The 23,980-nt window shown below is 37.3% G+C and overlaps 1 protein-coding gene across 2 annotated transcripts in view; it reads left to right on the top strand.

Moving 5' to 3' along the window:
• LOC124137993 (sodium- and chloride-dependent glycine transporter 1-like) overlaps window positions 1-22,412 on the top strand; it is a 47,225-nt gene extending 24,813 nt beyond the window's left edge. For both annotated transcript variants that reach the window (XM_046504493.2, XM_048397657.1), the window contains exons 2-14: window positions 7,418-7,631; window positions 7,852-7,983; window positions 9,433-9,763; window positions 10,274-10,406; window positions 10,537-10,671; window positions 12,090-12,193; window positions 15,542-15,666; window positions 19,070-19,182; window positions 19,596-19,727; window positions 20,562-20,661; window positions 21,003-21,103; window positions 21,198-21,365; window positions 21,713-22,412. In XM_046504493.2, the coding sequence (XP_046360449.2) occupies window positions 7,421-7,631; window positions 7,852-7,983; window positions 9,433-9,763; window positions 10,274-10,406; window positions 10,537-10,671; window positions 12,090-12,193; window positions 15,542-15,666; window positions 19,070-19,182; window positions 19,596-19,727; window positions 20,562-20,661; window positions 21,003-21,103; window positions 21,198-21,365; window positions 21,713-21,847 (1,920 nt within the window). In that variant the 5' untranslated portion in view covers window positions 7,418-7,420 and the 3' untranslated portion in view covers window positions 21,848-22,412. The remainder of the gene's footprint in view (window positions 1-7,417; window positions 7,632-7,851; window positions 7,984-9,432; window positions 9,764-10,273; window positions 10,407-10,536; window positions 10,672-12,089; window positions 12,194-15,541; window positions 15,667-19,069; window positions 19,183-19,595; window positions 19,728-20,561; window positions 20,662-21,002; window positions 21,104-21,197; window positions 21,366-21,712) is intronic.
• Window positions 22,413-23,980: the final 1,568 nt, after the last annotated feature.

Genomic DNA, 23,980 nt, shown 5'->3' with positions numbered 1-23,980 from the left:
GAAAAGTGTATATTCAATTCTCTGATAACAGCATATATAACCTTAGAAATAGATTCAACATACAAACAATCAAATGTAGAACACAGACCTATGCTTAATAATAATTTCTTCTGGATATGATCAACCTGCGGAACCCTCTATCCGATGAAGTAACTAATGCTCGCTCATTAAAAGAAATCAAATCATTAATTAATCGTTCTGATGCAATTACTAATAATTTTGACTTCAAATATTTTCATAGATCATGCCAAATTGTCCACTGTCGACTTAGGCTCGGATGCAGTGACTTAAACGCTGATAAGTTTAGACGACATGTATCAGACATACCAGACTGCACTTGTGGATATCACCTTGAAGATGCAATTTACTTTTTCTATAACTGTCAAAAAATACGATAATATCAGAAACACTGTGTATTTCTACACACATGGGTATGGTCTAAAAATGATACTACGTGGCAGTAGTTAAGCAGTTCTACGAACATGACTCTTCTTAAATCAGTTCACGACATCATTGTCAAAAGAAAAAGGTTTGAGTAGCTTAATTTTATGCATGTAGTAAAGGAAAACTGCATTACCTTATTTCACAGACACCACTTGCTTCAGTGTATTGGCTTCGTGTTTTTCATTTGTGCATTTTGTATGTTTATGTTCATCACACTCTTATATATATCCAGCTGTTGTTAAGTTGTTACCTGGAGAGGTATTACATAAGCAAGTTATGCTTGTTTACCGATCCATATTTCTTTTGAAATAAAAATACGTTTAAGCCAACACAGCTAACCCTAAAACACATGATTGTAAACTATTCAAAAAGGGGCATTAATCTCTGGCTTCTTCTCGGATGTCGGACTCAAACTCAAACTCATTTATTCTTAGAATAACATGACATACAATTATCTACAATTTTTATTATGTACAATTTAACAAAAATAATAAAAATAGGATACGTGGATACTAATACAATTTACCAATTGTATTGTACACATTGTTAAGGAATTTAGATAGGCCTTTTAGATTTCTTACACTGTTAGTGGTCATAATTTTCTTAAATGTTTGGAAACTTAAGATATTGCTTATTTAAGAGTTCATATCGCCGTTGGTGAAAAGCTTCACATTGGAATAAATAATGCAATTCATCTCCCACAGCGATAGATTCGCAGAGTGGACACTGGCTGTCTTCCCTGGGAATGTTCAGCCATCGACCTGTTTCAACTGGTAATCCTTGGTTAGAAAGTTCTGACTTTAATTTTGAGAGCAGTAGATATTTCGCAAATTAAGGTTGATTCTTCAGGTAATACGACCTTTGGATTTCCGCTTGGGCTTTCTAGCTGCCGTGAGTCAATTTGCTCGTTAACGCAACCGAGCGTGACAAGAGACTGGGCTACCAGTCTGCAAGGACAGCTAAATAAGCTTACGCATTTTTTAAAACTGATTGGTTACCCGTGATCTATGAAGATTTCAACAAAGGGCGCATGGTAATTAATTTCATCAGCCTAAACAAGCAGACAAATAACGGCGAAAGCTCATCGGATGTCGTTATTTGGAAATACCCCTGATGGTTACAGTTAATTAATAAAAAAGTATCCCTGAGTGAAAGCATTTGCGGATTTCGGATTGCGTGGATGATACAATTACTACTCCCTTGTTGTCATCCACATTTACTGGTATAACCCTGCACTTGTGTATTTGTCGTAATTCACTTGCTGCTCAGTTAATGAATTTATAACATGTATACTTAGTTGTAGCACCACTCAGATTATAAAGGTTCAAATTTGGTCTTTCTTGTACCTGGGGTAATTATTCAATCTAAATCCAGGTTTGAAGTGAGGTGGAATGTGAGTTATGTGATACGCACGTCGCAGCCCAGCAAGAGATGTATGGTCAGTTGCTTTACTTTTTTTGTAAATCAACTGATCATTCCCAGACATCAAAGGATCTACAGGAAATACGTTGATTGATTAATTACTGTTATCTTGCACAGTGGATATGTCAAAAGTAAGTGTTTACATGTGAAGGTAGGTTTACTAAACCTAGGCAATACACTCATATCATGGCGTGAAGTACAGATGTAAAAACAACATACTTTGTTCAAAGGGTAACCGATAATACACTGACTGGTTGTTCATTGTTATCTAACTCAATGTATGTTTTTAAGAACCGAGGACATTATAAAAATAGTTGTCACGTGGGCTTTCTCAGCTAACTTGGCACCTATGTGAAACAATTGAAACAAACTAAGTGATCAGTTAAGAAACAAACGCGGGTTATAATATTCGATACATTTAAATAACGTTTAAAAACGATATATTTAAATATTTTAATATATTTCATATATATTCCAAATATTGTTTCCAAATAATTATTATTAAAGTATTTGATTCTCACATAGACATTTGACATCGGATAAGTATTTTTGTACAGCTGCAGACGCAATGGATATTGTTCCTTTATGTTGATATTCCCGGATACATTATAACTTTGGTAGGTTGTAATAATTATATTTGCATTTTGTTTTCATTCATTCGCTGCAGCTTTGAACAGAATCATTCTTGTTCCTTTCCGTTTGGTTGGGAAGTTTTTCGATGCGCGATAGACGTTGTTTTCGCAAGTATTTTCTTTTGTAAGCGTGTATATGTTACAGTCAATGTGTAAAATATGATTCACTCAGGCAATTTTTTAAATATCTAAATATTTCAGTCATTTTACAAATTGACTGAATAATCCATTCATTTATTTAACCGACTGACTAAAAATGATAAAGACGATCAAAAGAGCTTAAACACATCACAATATATTAATTATGCTAAGAAAAGAAGCCCAACAATACAGAACTGTACTTGGTGATGATATTAAACATAAACAAATATTTGGAATTCGTTATCATATTAACAAAGATGGACATATTTTTCAGTTAATTTGTAAAATAAACTGAATATTTAGGCGTTTAATAAATTTACTTAGTGAAATATGTTTACATTTTGAATGTAAACATATACACACGGTAAAATAAGCAATGTTCAGATAAAATATTTACTTAGTGTTGCAAGTCAAAATAGTGTACACAAAGATCGCACAATTACCAAGCAAGTGACTTACAAAAACTGCATCACCATTACCGATGCTCCCCACAAATGTACCTACATTTCCAAAACTGTATTTCATTTTTGTTGATCAATGTGACCATACGTCCTTCTACTATCAATAAAAATGCGCTTACGAATGGCGAGCACAGGTCGCGAACAAGTCTAGATTTCTGCTATATCATCCGGGTACTCACTGGGAAAATACAGTGATGCACAGGTAACAACTACTCCCGCGGAATTGCTTTAGATCAGTGCTCCTTTGTACGTTGAAATACTATATATTGTGAATGCCAAAATGATGTATCAAGGATCAAGTAGAAGACCGTAGCGCTGGGAGTTTATTCAACAGACCCGTGAAAATAACACTGCTGTATCTTACTATTTATTTTAGATGACGCAGTCAAAGCTCACTTCTCCTGGCGGCCATTATCGAACGGCCAGCTAAAACACAACCCCGCGCTTACGTCTACAGGTCTCTTCCTGTAGTACGGTAATTAGTATTCTCTCCTCAAGTGTATCCTCAATGATATAACCCACCCTCATTAATTACATGCTGCTCTTTTCCAGCCTCACGGCTATGGAGCTGAGATAAAGAGTCCAAGTCATCATAAAGTAATTAGGGTCCAATAAAAACAATGCGCCGCCAAACCTCATACATATTATCACTGAAAGTCGTACTACAGACGGTTAATGTCAAATCACAATAAAAGCATTTTAATTGCAATAACATGTTCCAGGACCATGTATTATCTTAACACCATCGGATTTAGAAGCAATGGTCGTATAAAACAAGACAGATCTATTTAAACACAACAGTATTCATGTTATTCCCACAAAATCACATAAAGAAAGGAGACATTAGCAAATACATGTGTATTATCATTTTTCGTCAGGATAACAAAATGTTCTCTCCTTGTTACCACCTCCAGGTTCAGCTTAAGACGGGTCCTCCTTTGGTCAAAAGTTTGTTCCCCCTCTAATGAGTGTGTCACGCGTTGCACACGAGTGGCGGTTGGGGTGCGTGTAAGGGGAATGGACTTCTAGGCAGTAGTGTACACGTACACAGGAAGTCGGCGCTGTCGGAGGCTCCAGGTAAATAAACATCGTGGTTTTATGACGGGAGATCAGACGAACCGTGAACCAGGGGCATGCGACGTAATTACACCTAAAGGTGGTAGAACCAGGGTATTGTCTCTTGGACTTGCTAATTGACCGTACGTATAATTGGTAAATATATTCGTTTTGACACCCGTGTTTCATGCGCATCCCGGCTCATAAGCAGAATACAGAATCCGTGATCAGCGGAGCGTGAACAACATGGATGCCGCCTTTCGGCCGTACCGAACAGTCAAGCTGCGATCTCGGAACTGAATCCAATTGCAAGCGGAGACAAGATTACTTCCTTTACCCAAACATGATCGTTGCTCAGAAATGTTCAAATCTATCTTCAGTAAATCATGAAATTAATGCGAGCATGACATTTATGCGAAAAATGCGATCGTCAGTCCCTCTGATTATTTTAATATGTTTCATTTCATCATGATAAAACAGTTAGTCACTTATAAGGTTACCACGTTGAAAATGGAAACGATCATTTACAAAAACAACAAAATGTATTCTCTCATCACTCAGCCTAACAGTGATATAACTGCAAATTAAACAATCAAGTACGCTAAAGTATTACACATGGTGGGTGGAGGACCAGGGGCACTTTGAGTTTGACAGGTGTCATCAACTGGTCAAGTAACATCACGGTTTGTATATTCACGTTGATTGGACAGTCTAGACTGGCGCCAACTAATCATGACGGCGTCTTCAGAACAGAACACAACTTTATTTCTCTCAGGTTTAGGCTTACGTGGATAACGGAACATTTTGTTTAAGTGATAGCACATTTGTAATTCAATCTAATATACTTTCCTTGATTGATTATATGGCTGCGGTCGTAGATCCGGATGTATCTTAATATGCTCAGTATATACACAGGGTTTATTGTTATACTATTAGGATTAATAGAAACAATTGAGTTTTTATACCCTTGATCATAAAGTTAGTCACTACTTTCACACTTTGATTTGTATGATTTGGGTTATGATTAAATTGTCAACAACAAATATCAATCCGTGTATATGTGTATTATATAGTGTACCCCAATACGTAATTAAATTGTGTATAAATAAGGACACTAGGTTACTTACTGTAATTGATTATTTGATAAACATATTCACATTTAGTTGTGTGATATGTCACAGAAGTAAAGCTAATTCATAACAACTAATTGTCCCATTTATTTGGTTTCTATCTTTTATATGAAACAAATGCTATAACATGGGGTGATAAACTTCATTGGAAATAGACGTAGCATATAATTGTCCACATGAACAGTCAACTCTGTTCCAGATATGTTTATTCATTTTTTCAGCATTTAAATCGTTGCATTCCTGGCTCAATAATTCATTTGACGAAATATTGTTCCCTGTTTTGAATTACAGTCAGATAGTTCCAGAACAATTATACAATTTTCAGCCCTATGTGTTGCGCATAATTCCGAGATAATTCGCATTTCATATTCTTGTACGAACACTTATCAAAATTCATTTATACCTAGTACTATTATGTACATATGTATATTAGTTCAAATTATAATAATGAGGCCCTCTATATTCTCGAAACGGTCTTTGTTCTACGACAACCGTAAGTCGGTATGGGAAAACAAAATATTTGTTTAATTGTTCAAAGTTCAAAGTCAATGTCATATGATTATAGGCAAGGAAGATAAGAAATTAGATATAAAGAGTAGCCACTTTAAATGACAGAATTTCTTTTAGTTAAATTTGCTCATGATTTGGTCTTTTTCGTGGAACATAGTGCCAAAATACTCTTAATTATTTACTTTCATGTCATTACTAATCTCACATAAGGTCAAAAGTTGTACAACGTTTAACAGATATGATTATGACATGTTGTATCCAAATATTTCCAAACATTTCCAAACAAATCCAAACAAATCCAAACAAATCCAAGCTTGGAAATATGACCTTTCCAAATATTGGAATGGTCATATTTCCAATTGGAATGGTGGTATTTCCAAGTTTTGGATTTTTTGGAATGGATGATATTTTGTCCAGTGTGTGTTATTGCTTATGTAATTTATGTGAATTTCCCTCGGGTTCTTTGTTAAATTTTCGGCTGTAACCACTTACATGCTGCACATTTTGGTCAGTCCTCGGGTTTCGCGACGAAGCTGCGCCTTCAGCCAACTGATTAGCACATTATAAAACTATTAGTTGATTTATGATTGTTAATGAGCCTAAATGCAATCGGTCTGTCTATTTATTTACTTTTTATTCACGTGCGTTATCTAAAACCTTTTTACAATGACGAGTGTGCTCCTCCCTGGGTGAGTCGTTACTCTAGCTTTGACGGCGGAATGGTTAGTTAAGCATCGTGACAATCCCCAAAATCTAAGCATCTTTACCTTTCGCGAACACCTGGTATCATCACTATTTGATAGTGATTCAAAATACATAATCACGATACAGTGAGAATCGTACAATTTAGCAGCGATTTCTTGTGTTTATTGAAAAGGGTTTTGCCACTTTTATTAACCGTAAACATGTTCACAGGACTTGGAATACAGTTAATAGTGGCATTCCCGAGTTACTTAATTACCGTCCCTTTCGCGAATCAATAAGATGAATATACGTGTCCAGCAGACCTACAGTTGTAACAATAGCTTTACCAAAACTGCAAAGAGTCTTTTATCGTAGGGCAATGAAATCATGTATTATTCAAAAGACATATGTCGGTTTTTATGTGATACCACATCAGGTAAACCTCTCAGACAAAACTGACAATTTCAAACATGTTACTCAATATATATATATATATATATAATAGAATGTTTAGAATCTGACACGTTTGCATTCTAAGCAATTGGTTAAAATTAAGGATTAAACACTTTTTTCAGCATAGTGACCGATTGGGCGTCTTCTAGTGGGGAGCGAGTACCAAAAACTGTTGAGAGGGATCTTATAAGATGACTAATTTTGAGATGAGCTAACAATAAAGCTCAGGTTACCTGTATTGATAACAGATGATGTCAAACATTGCCTGTTGACAAATACCCAAAGAACCTTTTTTTGCTTCATGTTGTATTGAATTGCTACAATATATCCTAAGGACGGCTTTTGTGCCGTTTAAAAATGTTTATTGTGTTAACTCACTCACCCTTGTCTTTAGTTGGCTGAAAATTATGCCAATCTGACCTTATAAGTTTTGTAATCAAGGAATCTTTTTTTGTCAACATTTTCTTTCTATCAAACGCCACAGGTCATGGATCATGTACACAAAGACGAAACAACATCATTTATTAATGAAATCTCTGGTGATTATGTGAAACCTACACCAGAAGACGAGACAGAATATAAACACGAACGAGGCCAGTGGGACCGGAAGTTGGACTTCATCTTGTCCCTCATTGGATATTCAGTGGGAGTGTCTAATCTATGGCGGTTTCCCTATCTTTGCCTGCGCAATGGAGGAGGTAATGTCTTGTTGATGACCTATTTTGTCCTACTGTTTCATGTGTAAAGGACTGTCAGACATTAATTACGTTACGTACTGTATTTCCCCTAAACAAAAGCATATGCACCACACCGATTGTTCCTGCTTTGCCTCAATAGTGAAGTTCAATATTACTAAACGAACAGTATTCACAAAATGAAGATCTACATAACTGAAGGATATTTTTTCATTAATTGTAGGGGCTTTCCTCATCCCTTTTTTCTTCTTCCTGCTTGCAATTGGAATTCCAATGTTTTACTTGGAGGTCTGTTTGGGTCAGTTCTCGGGAACAAGTCCGCTGTTTGTCTGGAAACTTTGCCCTCTCTTCAAAGGTTGGTCACATGTTTGATGTCGCTATTTTATATACATTTTAGCAATAGTACTTTCATTATATACATGACCACTCTTACCTAGATATCCAAAATATTACACCAGCCATGTAAAATGTTCACCTGAATCAATAAGAATTGAATAGAACAGGTTTTGGTCAATGATGTGTCAAATTTGGAAATGTGTTCTACGTGTGTTTAACAAGTCTCTTTGCTTCTCTTCATAGAAACAGCATTCTCCATTGTACCTCAAAAGTTGTAATTATGTAGACACCAAAGTCTGTAGCTGCTAGAATTTTGTTCGACATAAAAGAAAAGTTGACTGTTGGAAAGTTGAAGTCATCCCTCTTGTATAACAGCCTTGTGAACAGTTATTGTCACTCTTAATCTTTATGTAAACATCAAAGTATGAAACAGTTCATGTGGGTAAATAAGTGAAGGGGAACTGACTATTTGACCAACACTGAACCATATCATATCATAGATATAACTGAAGCTTAAGTTAAACGTCTTTGCCCAATTCCCTTGTGTTGACATTACGATTCATATGCATAAAGAAACAGATCAACAAAGAGGGGATGACAACTTCTTGCCTAAATCTCTTACCTCTAAGTGTCTTATGTTATCTATAAGGAAGTCAAGCATATATTGTTTGCTAAGTAAAGTTCGGATGAAATATGCTTTCATTTTCTCATAAATTGTCCTGAACAATCCCAAGGAATATATGTAAGCGCACACATATGTCTTGAATTTAAAATGAAAAGCCATACTAAGTTGGATGTCTTTTGATGGTATCAACAATAAATAGTACATTCTCACGACCCCGCCCCTAAACCCAACTAAACACAGACTGGAGCATTCAAGTAAAGCCCTGGCTTTTCCGATTCTATCATTCAGAAACATGATCATACGAATGATTATATGTATGCTGTTTGTGTGTGACGCTCCAAAGGATTTTATTCTAACTAACACAGTTCAACTTTTATGATTACAGACATTATAACACTCACTCGCAACCGGCGTAAAACCATTTTCATTCACTCAATACAAGAATATATAAGAGATAACATACATCAATACATGGTATGAGTGTGCCATTTAATCGCAAGAGAATGAAATAGTCGGGCCATTAATTCCCTAACACAGAATGTAATGCCACTGAACAACAACGACGACCGCTGAGCAGTGTCTGAAATAAAGCCTGAGAGTAGAGAGGTCAGATGACCGGGGCATTAGCAGATTCGTGACACCTAGCCATACGAAAGGTCAAGTTTATGGATTTGATTCTCTTCAAAAGTGATCTGATGACATGGATCTTTAGTCACAGATTGTGAAACAAATGTGGCAAGTATAATATTTTTATAAACATGTTATCCATCTATGGTCAACCCCGACTGGTAACTAAACTAATTATTTCACCAAAACATTTTTAGTTAACTTTAAACATTTCAGGGATAGGATGGGGATGTTGTATTGTCTCTGGGATCACAAGTATCTACTACGTGGCCGTACTAGCCTGGGTCATGTTCTACTTCATCAACTCCTTCTATCCAACACTACCCTGGTTCACGTGCGACAACTGGTGGAACACGGACACATGTATCGGCCCTGTGCATGATAATGGCACTGAGCTGAACTCAACAGTTCCAGTATCAACCTCCGACGTTGGTTATAACTACGATAATGCAACGGTCTTTCTGAGGTCTTCCATGGGCAACATAACTCTTAGAAATGTATCCAGGACTGGATTTGGTGACAAAACAGCAGCCGAGGAATTTTGGCAGTACGTACACTATTTGTTAACTTCCTTTTGATAAGGGTACACATCTGAAAACCACTATGGCATTTGCGTTTTCAAGATATTGTAATGTTCTCTGTTGCGATCGAATGGAAGCTTTGTCAGCAACTAGAGGTTGGAAATGAAAATCAGTCTTTTGCATATATCACCGGTAAGAGCCATAGCTAGTTAAAAGTTAGTTATCTTTTAGAATTATAGTTTATCACTATATCAGTGAGATGAACATCACCTAAAAAGACATGCTAACAGAAGCATTGTGGTAAATGGAGAAATAATGTTTGTTTTCATTCTTATCCCTGACTGCCTTGCAACTACTGAATATTTAGAATCACTGATTTCGAATGGCAGCTTATCTAGTTTATCCAAACATGGAACGGAATGATTTCCTGGTACATATTTGTTTTTAAATGAATGGCACACACCAACTTACACACTTAATTTGTGGGTGACGAAATTATAAAATTAACTCGTGTTGCTTATACACACATATCATAGGTACTACGTGTTACGGAAGTCTGATGGTTTGGACGACATGGGAACCTTACAACCTCATCTCGTGGGATGTCTCTTTGTGTCCTGGCTGTTCATTTTCCTGTGCCTAATCAAGGGTATCAAATCTCTCGGCAAGGTACTGTCATCATCTAGAGTACGGTCAAGTGTGACAATCGGGATCAGTCCTTCCAAAAGGAACTGCAAAGAAACCCAAACGCTGCAATTCAACAATTGCCTGCAAGCTTATGTTCCAATACATGTTGCAGGTGGTGTATGTCACAGCACTGCTTCCATACATCCTGCTGACGATTCTGCTGATCCGAGGCTTGCTTCTACCAGGTGCTGCAGATGGCATCAAGTTTTACATATACCCAGACTTTTCAAAGCTTGCAAATTATTCTGTAAGTCATATCTGTAGTTATGAAGTTTAAAAACCTTTTCATGTGTACCCCTTCATGTATGTTATGTTAGCACGGAAATTGATTTGAATAGCTTATCAAATATGGCACCTAGAATTTTTAGCAATAGAAAGAGACTTGACAAAAGACGTTGGGAGCAATGATTTTAAAATACCACACAAAAAATGATGATATCATATGAAGAAACACACATGCCGAAGTTCAGCTTCCTCAGTCTGGTAATTTCAGAGGAAAATATTTTCATAGAGGCAAAAATGAGAGAAACGAAGAGAACGATCAAAACATGAAAACATGTGTTTAGTTCCACTGCTAACTAAACGTATACCAAATTACATTACAGTTTGCCATGACAACTGCGAAGGCAGTTATAATCATGCAAAACCTCAAAGAATCTCCATTTACATATCGGTTGCCCTAATAAACATAAAACGACAATGCCAGAGAATAACCAGTCCCGATTATCCGCCGCAAAAGACGGAATTATTGTTTATGTAAAAAAGCAAAACAGCTATGAAAATTATATGAATGGGTCACTAAAAATAAGTGAAGACACCAGGTGTTCGCGAAAATCAATTTCGAGTAAAAGGCAAAATAGCGGTTACAATGTTCTGAATGGATCATTGAAAATCAGTGATGACACCAGGTGTTTGCGAAAAAGATCAGCATGTCCTGCCCTACCGGTAGCACTTGCCACTCGCACAATTTGCATACAAAATTACGTGTTTGTTTCTTGCCTGACACCGCACAGACAGCAGGCTCTGTCTGTTCATAATGAATAACTTGAACAGCTGAAACTTCAGTTTCTTTGCATCCGATGTTTATAGTGCAACCACATGCATTTTGTGAGAGATCAGCAAGAAGTCAAGTTCAAAACATACAATACACAAAAATCGAAAAACAGGACATATCCACAACTAACCAATCATATACCAAATTATATTACAGTGTTAACAAAAATGGCTAAGCAATGGCCATAAATATAGTAACAAATTTTGCAATTGCTTGCCAAAACAGAAGGAGACCCAGAAAACCACCATGCGTTGTTTGGTGAAATGCATACCTACTGTCACAAGATTAAAGTATCTAGCCTCTTCCACAGAATTGGCTATTCAATTTAATTGTTTCAGTTCCGTGTTGGTAAAACACAAGTGTAATGCGAAACTTAATACACAGAAAGCCTCATTTCCCTAGTACACATCTTGGAGAAGTTTAATGAATTATGTGAATAAAAAATAACTCCAGCTTGACCTTGAACGCACTTCATGTGATTAGCGACCTCATCACCCCGTGAGTAAAAAAAACATAGGAATCACCCATACAATTGAAATGTAATAAAAATAAATGTTAACATGCAACGCATGCACAATGATCATGTCCGCCTTACTTGATGTATCTTGCAGGTGTGGATTGAGGCAGCCCTGCAGGTATTCTTCTCCCTTGGAGCAGCCTGGGGGTCAGTCATCACCATGGCCAGCTACAATAAATTCCACAACAACTGCTTCAGGTGGTTCGAGTGTTATTATTGTCATTATTACAAACCACTTTTGCACACTTCATGAAATGACAAAAAGCATGAAATATTATATTTACAATATTCATTTTGATACTAAAATGCCCCATTTTCCAAGCCTACCTATGAAAACCAGCACAGAGCAAACAAAATATAGAATATGTACATTCTTTATATACAACTGGCCAAGTTACATTCTCAGTCACTACACTAATCGACAGCGTGTGCACAAAATAGTTTCTCATTACAACTTAACAAACAAAATAATTAATATAAATAAAGCGACAAAACCCTTTCCGTATCAAATACACCAAAGGCTAGAGCTGCTGGAATATTGCTCGACATGAAGGGAAAGTTGAAGTCTGAATCTTTATGCATAGATCTAAATATGAAACAAATGATGTGTTCTCCCTGGTCCCCTTTCTTTCTAGTTTGGATGGGTAAATCAGTGGAAGGGAATTGGCTATTTGATTGTTATTGAACGATATCAGATCATCAATATACCTAAATCATAAGTTAAACTTCTTGGCCAAATTATCTTGTTTGACTTTGCCTATCCGAGCTGAAATTCCGATTTTTATGCATAAAGAAACAGAACCGCGGGAAGGGGGCCACAATTGGTGCCCATGGGGATGCCTACTTCCTGCCTAAATGTCTTATCCCCAAATTTTACGTACATGTTATCAATGAGGAAGTCAAGCATTTCACATATTACTTTCTCAGTAGACTTCAGATGGCATTTGCTTTCATTTTTCACGAATTGTCCTGAACCTCTGAATATAGATACGTACATTGTCACCAAAAGCCTCATGAATCAAGGAATGAATGTTTCCTCAAGTTTGCCACATGATCATATTGTGGTCGGAATCGTACAATCGACTCGAGAATTCTATTGGATATGGAAAGGGTTTTGTCGCTTTATTTTCATATAACGATTTCATTTTATTTGAGGCCTTGTCAGTGGGATACAAACTTTTCATGTAGGGTAACCAGACAGCTGACAGCTGGCTTGAACAGAATGAGTTTATTCAAATTCCGTTTCCTATTTTCAAGTTTGTGCATTCTACCAATGGCAACATCACGCATCCACTCTGAAAGACACTCACAGGCTCCTCTTCTCTTTTGGCCCAATATTTTGGCATTTTCTTCGACAACATTCATAATGATTGTAATGCTGAAATCCAAATTGGTATGACGTTTCTCGCGGTATTCTGGTCCATATTCTAATAACTGACGAAGGTTCTCATTGTCAACAATAGATAAGTCCTGATAATATGGCCGAGGGTTGATAGCATTATGATGAGTCTTGGCATACACAAGTAGTGGAATTTACATCATGAGCAAGTCCAGGTTCTGCGGCACATTCCTACAAGTGAACATCCTGGATGAAATAGTGTTCGTATAGGAACATGAAATTGTTGGTGTTCCTGAAATTTGAAATATTGTTGGACATTTTGAGAATTTAAGGCACCAATTCCCTTGTTTGCAAAATTTAAATTAAAGAACGCGATTCTTTTCATCCAATTATTTTCTCTAAATATACAATAAGGTCGACTGCATGTTACAGTATTATAATTAGGGCTATATTTGAATTCAGGATCACTTATCAAAATAGGATGCGTTTGGCTTTTTTTGTGCAACATGAAGAAATACTGCATGGGGATGGGTTCGAAAGAAAAATGTCCTCCAACTTCAATGGACATATTTTAATGTTATCTGTAAATTAATCTTCGTTTTTGAAATAGAAGTTGCCTTCATGTTGAACATATGTCGATTTCATACCAATACTTAGATAGGAAGGGCCAACCGAGGACTGCAATCAAAACCATATTATGCAGCTATCCCGTCTGCAGCACTGTGTGTGTGTGTGTGTGTGTGTGTGTGTGTGTGTGTGTGTGTGTGTGTGAGAGAGAGAGAGAGAGAGAGAGAGAGAATCGGCTTTGTTCATGTCAATAAAGCTTCAAAACACTTTCCATATCCAGTAGAAATCGATAGTACGATTCAGACTATATAATAAGTGTTTATGAATACATACATAATTCTGTGGTTTTTTTTATCATTTTCTATATTTATTGTCAATTCTCCATATTTGGAAAAACATGAATCCTTTAAAAATTATATTCAGATGTTTTGTGACGCACAAGTGGGAAAGTGCATTAATACATATATAAAATGAAGCGACAATCATGGAAAAGATAAGTGGTCCGCCTCATCGCAAGTTTGGGTACTCAAGTCAAACAAGAACACATCGGACAGCATGGTGTTACTCTTCTGTAATTAAGTAGTCAGTATCACAAGGTGAAACGTTGTTACTCATCTTGTTTTGTTTCGGTTTTACGCCAGCAGACGATCCAAGGGAGTCAACTTTCAAGGGCGGTAACAGTGCATGAAACTTGCTTCGTCATCCCAGGCAATGAAAATACTGGTTTTTATTTTAATGACTGTGAAATATGACCTTTAATGAAATATGACTCATATTTTTTTTATATTACTACAAATGACACACTCATGTATACAATAAAAGACAATATATAATATCTGAATATTAAATAAAACAAAAAAAATATACTGGGATGGGTGTGAGTTAATTATCATTTATCTTTATGCCGTAGTCATCAGTAATCCGATAGGGGCAGGCATACCAGTGTTTGATGTTGTCAATGCCTAACTCCAAGCTCTACTTTAATTCGGCTATTATAAGGCGATAGACTGCTGTCATGACACTTTGTTAGGGCGTAGATCCTGTTTTGTTATAACTGTGACATGTTCATATTTTTCACGGTCTCCTTCCCTGGTACAACTTGGAAACAAGTAGTTTGGGAAATCAATTAATAAATATGTCATTATATCAGTTCTCAGTCAGTTGCCCCGGGCAAAAGATACAGTCAAACTGACTGACCATAATGACGTTTAAATAATAACCAATTGAACTAAATAAAGTGCACACAAATGTGATACTTCCATGGAAATAGTAACACAATACCCTTCCGTATGCTGATTATGTGCAATAGAGCTAGCTAGATCTGGCTTTTGTATACGTTTCTTGATTGTGGAATATGTTTATTTTATGACCAAAAAAAAACAGTCATGGTGCAGGACTATGGAAATAGTAACACAAATAATTAGTAAAATATTAACGTGTCATCTAAAAGTCATCAGGTGAGAGGTTTTAAGAAGTAAACAACAATTGTAAAATACAAGATATCAAAATGAGTATAAATTGTACGAAAGAAATATATAAATCAAATCATTTGTTTACATTATATATTAATATATGTATTAATGATCAAGTAAACGTTACCACACACAGTATATTGTAGATGCAAATATAAATCTTCCCAGGGACGCCATCATAGTTACTCTTGCTGACGGTCTGACCAGTTTCTACAGTGGCTTCGTCATCTTCTCCGTGGTTGGATTTATGGCCAAAGAGGCCAACCTCAGCATCACTGAGGTGGCTACAGAAGGTTAGTAAATAACCATTTGTCAGTTACATCAAAAATTCTAATGTTACGAGTGAGTGTGAGTGAGTTGGGTTTAACGCCGCCTTTAACAGTATTCCAGTTATATCACGGCGTGACAGCTTAACTGTGGGAGGAAAGCCCGAAGAGATGGAGGTCTTAGACGTTTACCACTTCGGTGAAACCCACGAGCACGGGTATGGTGCTGACAAACCTAGAAACATAATCGGGGCGAACCGGGATTCGAACCCACAATCATAGGTTTCTGTCGTGCCCAAGGGACGCAACTCTGCACAGCGAATCGCGACTGGGCCACCCGTGCCCTCCTAATGTTACGAAGATGGGACACATCTGATGCTATTTCAATGGGTAAAAATGTTAATACCCGGGGGTAGTGATTTTGTAACAGTGTGACACTTACACCTTTTATTATTTGTTTTGTATACTGTAATAAGGATCATGTCACCGATAATCTAACATGTGCCTCCTTCTTAAGCAGTGCATTGTTTCCCCAACCTTTACTTTTTAGTATCTAAAGTCAATAAAGTCCCCTCCTCATCGTTTGTTGTGCTTAATCAGCATCTAATATATTTTAAATCCTCAACAGAGCAATTACAATATTTATATCTAGATGTAACTGTTTAGAATGGCCTTTCGTCTGCAAGGGTACAAACGGCCCCGAGCAGGGTGTTTCGCACGAAGGAACGCAGCTCACCTCATCTATGCCTGAGCTGAACACTACGCTCATTGTTGTGTTTATTATCTCAAGCATGCATTCTGCTCATAGTATATTTGTTGTTTGTTTTGTTTATATGTTGTGTATTAAATGTGCCCCTTCAATAAAATGATAATATATGACCAAATTGCAAATATGTATATTGGGGGTATTATTGGACGTAATTAATATTCAGTGAATACCCAACTGATTATTGAGACAACACATTAAAGTATTGCCCGAAATGCTAGAAAAAATGCTTTTATATGATAATAGTTACGAATTCTATGAAAATAGCATATATCAAAATAACGCAAATCATCATGTGATTAGTCTGAAAAGGTACTTTTACAGGTAAGATGATGATAAACTTAGAAAATATTCGTGTATGGTCATGCATGTGTGAAACGTCCTATAACCTAACACCTGTCCCTAGGTTTTGACCTCACACCGGCCGTGCATTTTCACAGGTGCAAATGTCACCTGATTTGGGGGTGGTCTCAAAATATTTGCTGTTATTGTACTTTACTGAGGTATACGTTGATGGGGTAGCAATTTATAATATGTACTGCATTATATTTGCTTGTAAAAATGATAGCTGTGCAACGGGATGAGTATTGGAAGGTTGTGGTGTTTTGAATCAAGAAGTATATGATGTTCTAAAAGATGATTTCTTCAGGTATAGCATCTGACTCCACTGGTGATGAATATAAATCTGCACTATCACCCAAAGGTATGATAACTGGTTCAACAAAGCTGATATCTAGCAAAGACTACGTTGACCCTCCCTTTGACATGCGCGAGTTTGAATGTTGTGTTATGTCTTGCCACGAACCTTTAATAATTAGCCAAGACAGGCTCTTTAGGGTTGAGCTCACAACGTCTGACTGGCGTAGGTAAGACATCGTGACCGTATTGTGCCACCAGGACATATGTCCTGTACTTTACTGGTTTTTTATTCAGGCGAATTTTCTCCATGAGTTGAACTTGCGTTTCAGATGGTCTGAAGTCGACATTGCAAGATGTTATATAGTCGCCTTCTGACTACTCATGGTTGGCGCGACAGAGTCTGGTTCCCAACGTTATATGAACTGTTTGTTTGTTGCTTAACGCCGTATATTCCAGCGATATGACGGCGGTCTGTATATAATCGAGTCTTGACCAGACAAGCCAGTGACTGACAACATGAGCATCGATCCCCGCAATTGGGATCGATGACATGCATCAGCCAAGTCAGCGAGCCTGACCACCTCATCCCGTTAGTAGCCTCATACGACAAACATATATAGTCGCCTTTTACGACAAGCATTGGTTGCTGAAGATCTATTCTACCCGAGATCTTCACGGGCCGTTATATTAACTGACGTTATCCAGTGACAGTGACACTGGGGTTGTTAAGATTTAGCGGTAACTGATGTTTACATCATGAACACATCATCTCCAAACAAGTCCTTGTGATACTCACCAGTTTTCTTTTTCGCCTCGAAAACTAGCTCATATCCATCAAAAAGCCAAAAATCAAAAGGTTCCAGCGTGGAAAACAATGAGACGATTACCTTTTATCTGATGGCTCCATGGTGTTTTTCGTCCATCTGACGGTAGCCACATGTAGTTAGTGGAACAATTCTTATTCACTCAGGTTCCATCTAGGCCAATGACCTGGAAGCCCTGACTGCGATAGTTATGAATGGTGAGGAGATAATGTGACCTCAGACAGGATGGAATATTTTCCCCTGAAAACTGCTCGGTCATCGCCATACTCAGTGTATCGAAAATCTCGTGGAGAACAATATTTAATGCAGTCCGGGAAACATTAATTGTTTTCAATTTCCTCCCAAATTTTACTACAAGTCGGAGGTACCTTCTGCTCAGAAAGCTTGAAAACTATACGCCTAATCACTCTGTATCAAAGCTGTCTAATATCCTTTCACATCCCGGTTTTATTTTTGAGACCACCCATATACGTTCTCTGTTTTGTTAATCATACCGTAGACTTGTTGGTATGAATTGAAATCCCCACAGCTTGGGCAGTTCGGTAATACACCCTATCTAAACTAATAATTGTTTCCCTCTATCTCTCTAAACTTTTCTAGTACAGATGCAATGTCGAGGACCATGGCTATGGCTGTGCAAATGTAATGTAACATGCATAATGGGAGCAGTGTTGACAAAACAAATGCAGCAGCATTTTGTTATTTTAGAAGACGCACATCTAGAATTTTCTCCAATGATATTTTTTGGTGCGGGTTAGATGTTTTATGTGGACTACTTTATTATCATTATAACGGAGTCACGTGCGCATTTTGCTATAGTCCGTTTTGGACAACTTTCATTCTTTCATCTGCTTTCGTTCGGATTTTTCTCCTGTAAAATTGTCGATAGGACTCCTTGTGACAGAAATACTTCAAATCACAGGTAGGTCGATCGATATTTCAATAGCAACAGTCTGTGAAAGAGTCTATCCTTTTACAACGGGCAAAAAGCATTTTTCTAGATTTCCGACAGTACTTTAGTGTTATGAACATTCCATAAGGACAGCTAACATAAACATCATCTAGTCATCTAGTCATATACATGTAGCAATAGTACTTTGAAGTAATTATTGGTTTTAACAGGTGTATGCGGTTTGCCAACGAGAATAATTTCGAGTGAAAGACACATTAGCTTTCTAAAAATTATGTTTCAATGTTTCAGGCCCGGGTCTAGCATTAGTAGCCTACCCAGAAGCCATCACCAAGATGCCTCTTCCCCAGCTATGGGCCGTGCTCTTTTTCCTCATGCTCTTCACGCTTGGCCTGGACAGTCAGGTAACAGATTTTGTTCACATTATGTCAAACAATAAGAAAGTGCCAATCATATATTCAATGTTAATGCCTACCTTTTTAATCACTTATTCTTCCACTGATGAATTACGAATTATCTCTGTATTGTTACAATAAAATGTATGTCAAATAATAGCAATACCTACAAATGTCGTATCCTTCTGCAATGAGATAAAATGACTGGCATTGCATGCTGTACTGCTGGCAGCAGGTACACGTTCCTTTGTAAATATATTAATGATAATACGAACGACATAACAATTTCATAATCATAAGACATGTCTGCTGAAGAGCACGTGGTTCAATTGTGACAATATCATAAACATGTGTCTACGAATCACTATCAATTAGTGATGGTTCAAGGTGTTCAACGTAATGTCTTAATTCTGTAATTCCAGTTTGGGATGTTTGAAAACCTTGTGGCAGGAATTATCGACGCCTTCCCACACAAGTTACAGCGTTACAGGACCTTCGTAACTGGAGGAATGGCCATTCTCTTCTTCCTGGTTTCGCTGCCATTAACGCTAAATGTATGTCCCCAATATGAAATATTACGCATTACAAAGATCAGAAATGATTATTGAATGCATCCTTATAACCACGTTTCAGCTTGGCTTAACCAAAAACACATACACATTTCCACACAATAGTAACAAACAAAAGTGTTGTGTGTAAAAGTTATTGTTCAATATCAAAATAAACTTACCAATACATTGAAACGCTGTTCGATTATAACCGATTACCATGGAACAGAATGAAAAAGTATCACATGGAAAGAGTATTACTCGGTTGCGTAATGAAACAAAAAGCGACAAAATATAAACACTTCCATAATTGTAAGAAATTTGGACATCAACCAATGTACCTAAAAAAATTGAAATGCAGACACCAAAGGCTGGAGCTACTGGATAATTGCTCGACGTTAATGGAAAGTTGAAACTATTTGAAAGTTGAGGTCATCACTTTTGTCGTACAGTCTTGTGGATAGCTTTTGTCACTCTGAATTTTTATGCATAGATCTAAATATGAAATAGATCAGGCGGTTTCACTGGTCTCTTTTATTTCTAATTCAGGTGGTGTAAATTAATACCATTAATCATGAACACAACAAAAGCAATGTAAACTGTTGCCGCACTCAGAAAAGAAATGCCACTGCTCTGAGTAGTGAGTGTGCCTCCGTTAGCAGTCACAACCTCTCTGCTACGACTGGGCATGTTTCTGACCAAATATAATGCTGCAAGTATAGATCCACACACAAACTTGTTACATGCAAAAGGGTACTGTTTCTCTTAGCATTTGAATCTCAACAAACCTTCCAGTTTCACATTACTCACATAGTTGTATTAAAACAAAATGCATTCCAGGGAGGTATCTACATCTTCCAGTTAATGGATTGGTTTACTTCCGCCTTTTGTTTGGTCATCACCGGGCTTCTCGAATCTGTCATCATTGGTTGGATATATGGTAAGGTTCATGAACCGCGAACTGATTTCAACTAAGAGGATATTGTGTCCTGTAAATACTGTTATTCTACGTATTCTTTGGCGCCGCACACTAAGAACAGAACCAATACAATGACCTATCAGAAATATATCTCAGTTACACCATGTAAACATGTCTTTAAATCATTAATCCCAAACGTCAAATGAAGAAATTGTCTCGTAGGATTTGTTTCATGTATGCTTTTTTCTAAAAGTTGATTTGTGCCTTTACATGACAAGCTATAGAAACTCAAGTTACATGTACATGTGCATGACTGGATATTTTGCGTGAACATGGTAGCTGACATTGAGTTTGTTTCCCAGGCGTACATCGTTTTGGCCGTGACATAGAGCTGATGCTGGGAAGACGACCGGGTGTCATTATGCGTTTCTGCTGGTGTATCTCTAACCCTATCATCCTGTTGGTAAGACTTTAAGATGGTATTCCTCCCTCATAAGGGAAAACAGATTACCACAATTATGGATATCAGTAAACTAATCTTGTTTTCTAATCCACAGATGGTATTTTTTGTGACTGTGACTGGTTACCAGATGCCCACATACGACGGGTACACGTACCCTACTGCAGCGCGGGGCATGGGGTTCCTGTTCTCCATGCTACCTATCTTCCCTATACCTATAGTTATGGTATGGGAGCTCAGCAGGGCCAAAGGGACATTATGGCAGGTCAGTTAATATTGTACCATTACTTGTGCCGCACAATCTAATAAACTGTTATTAGAATGCGATCCTACCTACAATCGACCTTGCTCATAGTTAAGAATGAAAATATTTATGATTAAAATATGTGTTGAATACCATGCATTTGTAGTTGGAGGAAAATAACTGTACTTCATTTGTCAAGCATCATGTAGTTTGACAGTTGGCTTGGATTAAAAACTTCTTACATCATGTTCAGAACTAGTGACTATAAAATGTTGAACTTTAGCTAGTGCAAAGTACAAGTATGACTATTTTTTTAAAGTGTTATATTGCTCTCTGCAGATACATCGTTTTTGTTTCTTTGATTGCAGAGGTTCTACCAGACACTACGGCCTTCAAAGGATTGGAAACCTGCTCTGAAAGATTACCAGCCCGATTACCAGACGGACAATCACGAGTTTGTGTTGCCGTTGACGTCTCTCATGCCTTGTAGGGAGACCAAATAGAATCCTGTCAGTTATCGAAGCTTGACTTATTTTTGCATGATACATCTTTGTAGTAACCATGTTGTATCCTAATGTTTTGTTAGTAAACATGGGCGGTAATGTTAGTACAAGCATGTGAAGGAACGTTCATTGTTTCATGTTATGCTGGCCGTCATATTGGTCAACCACATGTACCTGGTTATCAAGGCAAAGTAGCTCATATTCCAGGCCGTCACTTAACTTGGGTCTCTGAAAATATAATAACACAAGACATCTCTTTTAAATATGATAGAAGCAAGGAATTTGAATGACTTAACTGTAGACATCTGGATTTGCTAAACTAATAAAGACTTGCACATAGGTTCTTTTCCTAATTTTGTTTCAAGGTCTGTATAACAGACTAGTCAGGTTGGGTTACCGGGTAGTGCTATTTGTGACCATAAGGTTATTGAAATAAAGAGCATAGATGATTATTGAACAATACCTGTGTAAAAGTGAGCTTTATTACCTGCAAAATCCGTGATTGAAATTGAATATATAGATATGTTTGTATTAACATTCAAATAAAGTATATTTATATCACCAACATTGTTTACTTTGTACCGGTGAGTTAGTGTTAGCGTTTCTAAATATATCAGATTCTGCAAGAAAATGTGTCTTTGACGTTATCACGATACAGTTGCTTGATAACAGCTTTGTGCTTGGGTGTTTTTACAGTGTAAACTGCGCCTCTTGACATTATTGATTCAAATTTGACACATGTACAACGACAATATACAGGTCATATACATTTATGATTTTAAAAACGGTAACAGGCATAATATAGACCCAAGACGACATAAATAGAACAATGAGCCGAAAATGCATATCTTATATGTAAGGGAAACATTTAAGAATTAAATTCAACAATTCTCCATTTGCGGCATTGTTGCTGACTTGACACAAAATGTAAGGACACAACGGTGCGGAATCCAAAGGCAAATACTGCTATGCCTATTTGGCATACAAATAGCATTAAAAGGTGATACTGAAAAAGTGCGTGATTCAGTTTGTTCAAAATCAGGTATCTAATTCCATTTCATACCTCAAAACTAACATGCCTTTGCACACAAAAATTAAAACATCGGTCTATCGGGAGCCTAATCATCGCAACCCGTGTGACACACTCATTTCAGAGGGAACAAACTTTTGACGAAATAAGGACCCAGGTAAAGCTGAAATTCGAGGTATTTACAAGGAGAGCAACTTTTGATATCCTGACAAAAATAATATAACACAATTAGGTATGTACTTGCAAACGTCTCGTTTTTAGACGTGATTTAGTAGGAGAATTTGAGTTTTGTTGTGATCAATTAGATCCATCTTATTTATACGACCATTGGCTTCTAAATGATCTTTTGGGGTGGTTTTAAGAGAATACATGATCCTAGAAAATGTTATTGTCATTGAAACATTTGTGTGATTTGACATTAAACGTCTGTAGTATGACTTCCAGTGATAATATTTATGAGGTTTGTTTATATTGGACCTTAATTACTTTATGGTGGTTGGTCTCTTTGTCTCAGCTCGGTAGCAAAGACGCTGAGAAAGAGTAGAATTTACTTAACGAGAGTAGGTTATGTCATGGAGGATACATGGTAACCCGATGCACGTGAGTTCCATGCAAATGGAAATGCACATGCGTTCCCCTATTTCTTGCCCTATAAAAATCCACCCAGATCTGGTAACATTCATTCGTTATAGAATTGCTACCACATGCCAAGATTGACAAGAAATCAGCGACACCAGGCCCTTGGACGATTGCAAGCTGGACAAACCACCCGGCAAGTAGCCAATGCATTTCGAGCCCACGTAAGGACCATATACAGGACCACCAACACTACAGATGGCCGACCATGTTGTGGAAGACCAAGGGTCACCACCCGACGCCAGGATCGTAGGATTGTGCGACAGTATTTTCAAGATCGCTTTGTTACTGCTGCGGAAACTGCTCGATAGACCATGGAGACACACCAGCGACACATTAGTGCGGACACCGTGCGACGACGATTGACGAGCAGACACTGTCACAGGCCACACCCAGGACCTATTCTGACACCACGGGACCGTCTTCAGTAGGCAACACAGCACCAGCATTGGCGCCACCAGCAGTTG

Source organism: Haliotis rufescens, unplaced genomic scaffold (assembly GCF_023055435.1).
Source record: "Haliotis rufescens isolate VD_foot unplaced genomic scaffold, xgHalRufe1.0.p SCAF_17, whole genome shotgun sequence".
Lineage (NCBI taxonomy): Eukaryota > Metazoa > Mollusca > Gastropoda > Lepetellida > Haliotidae > Haliotis > Haliotis rufescens.
This window is presented reverse-complemented; position numbering and strand designations above follow the sequence as displayed.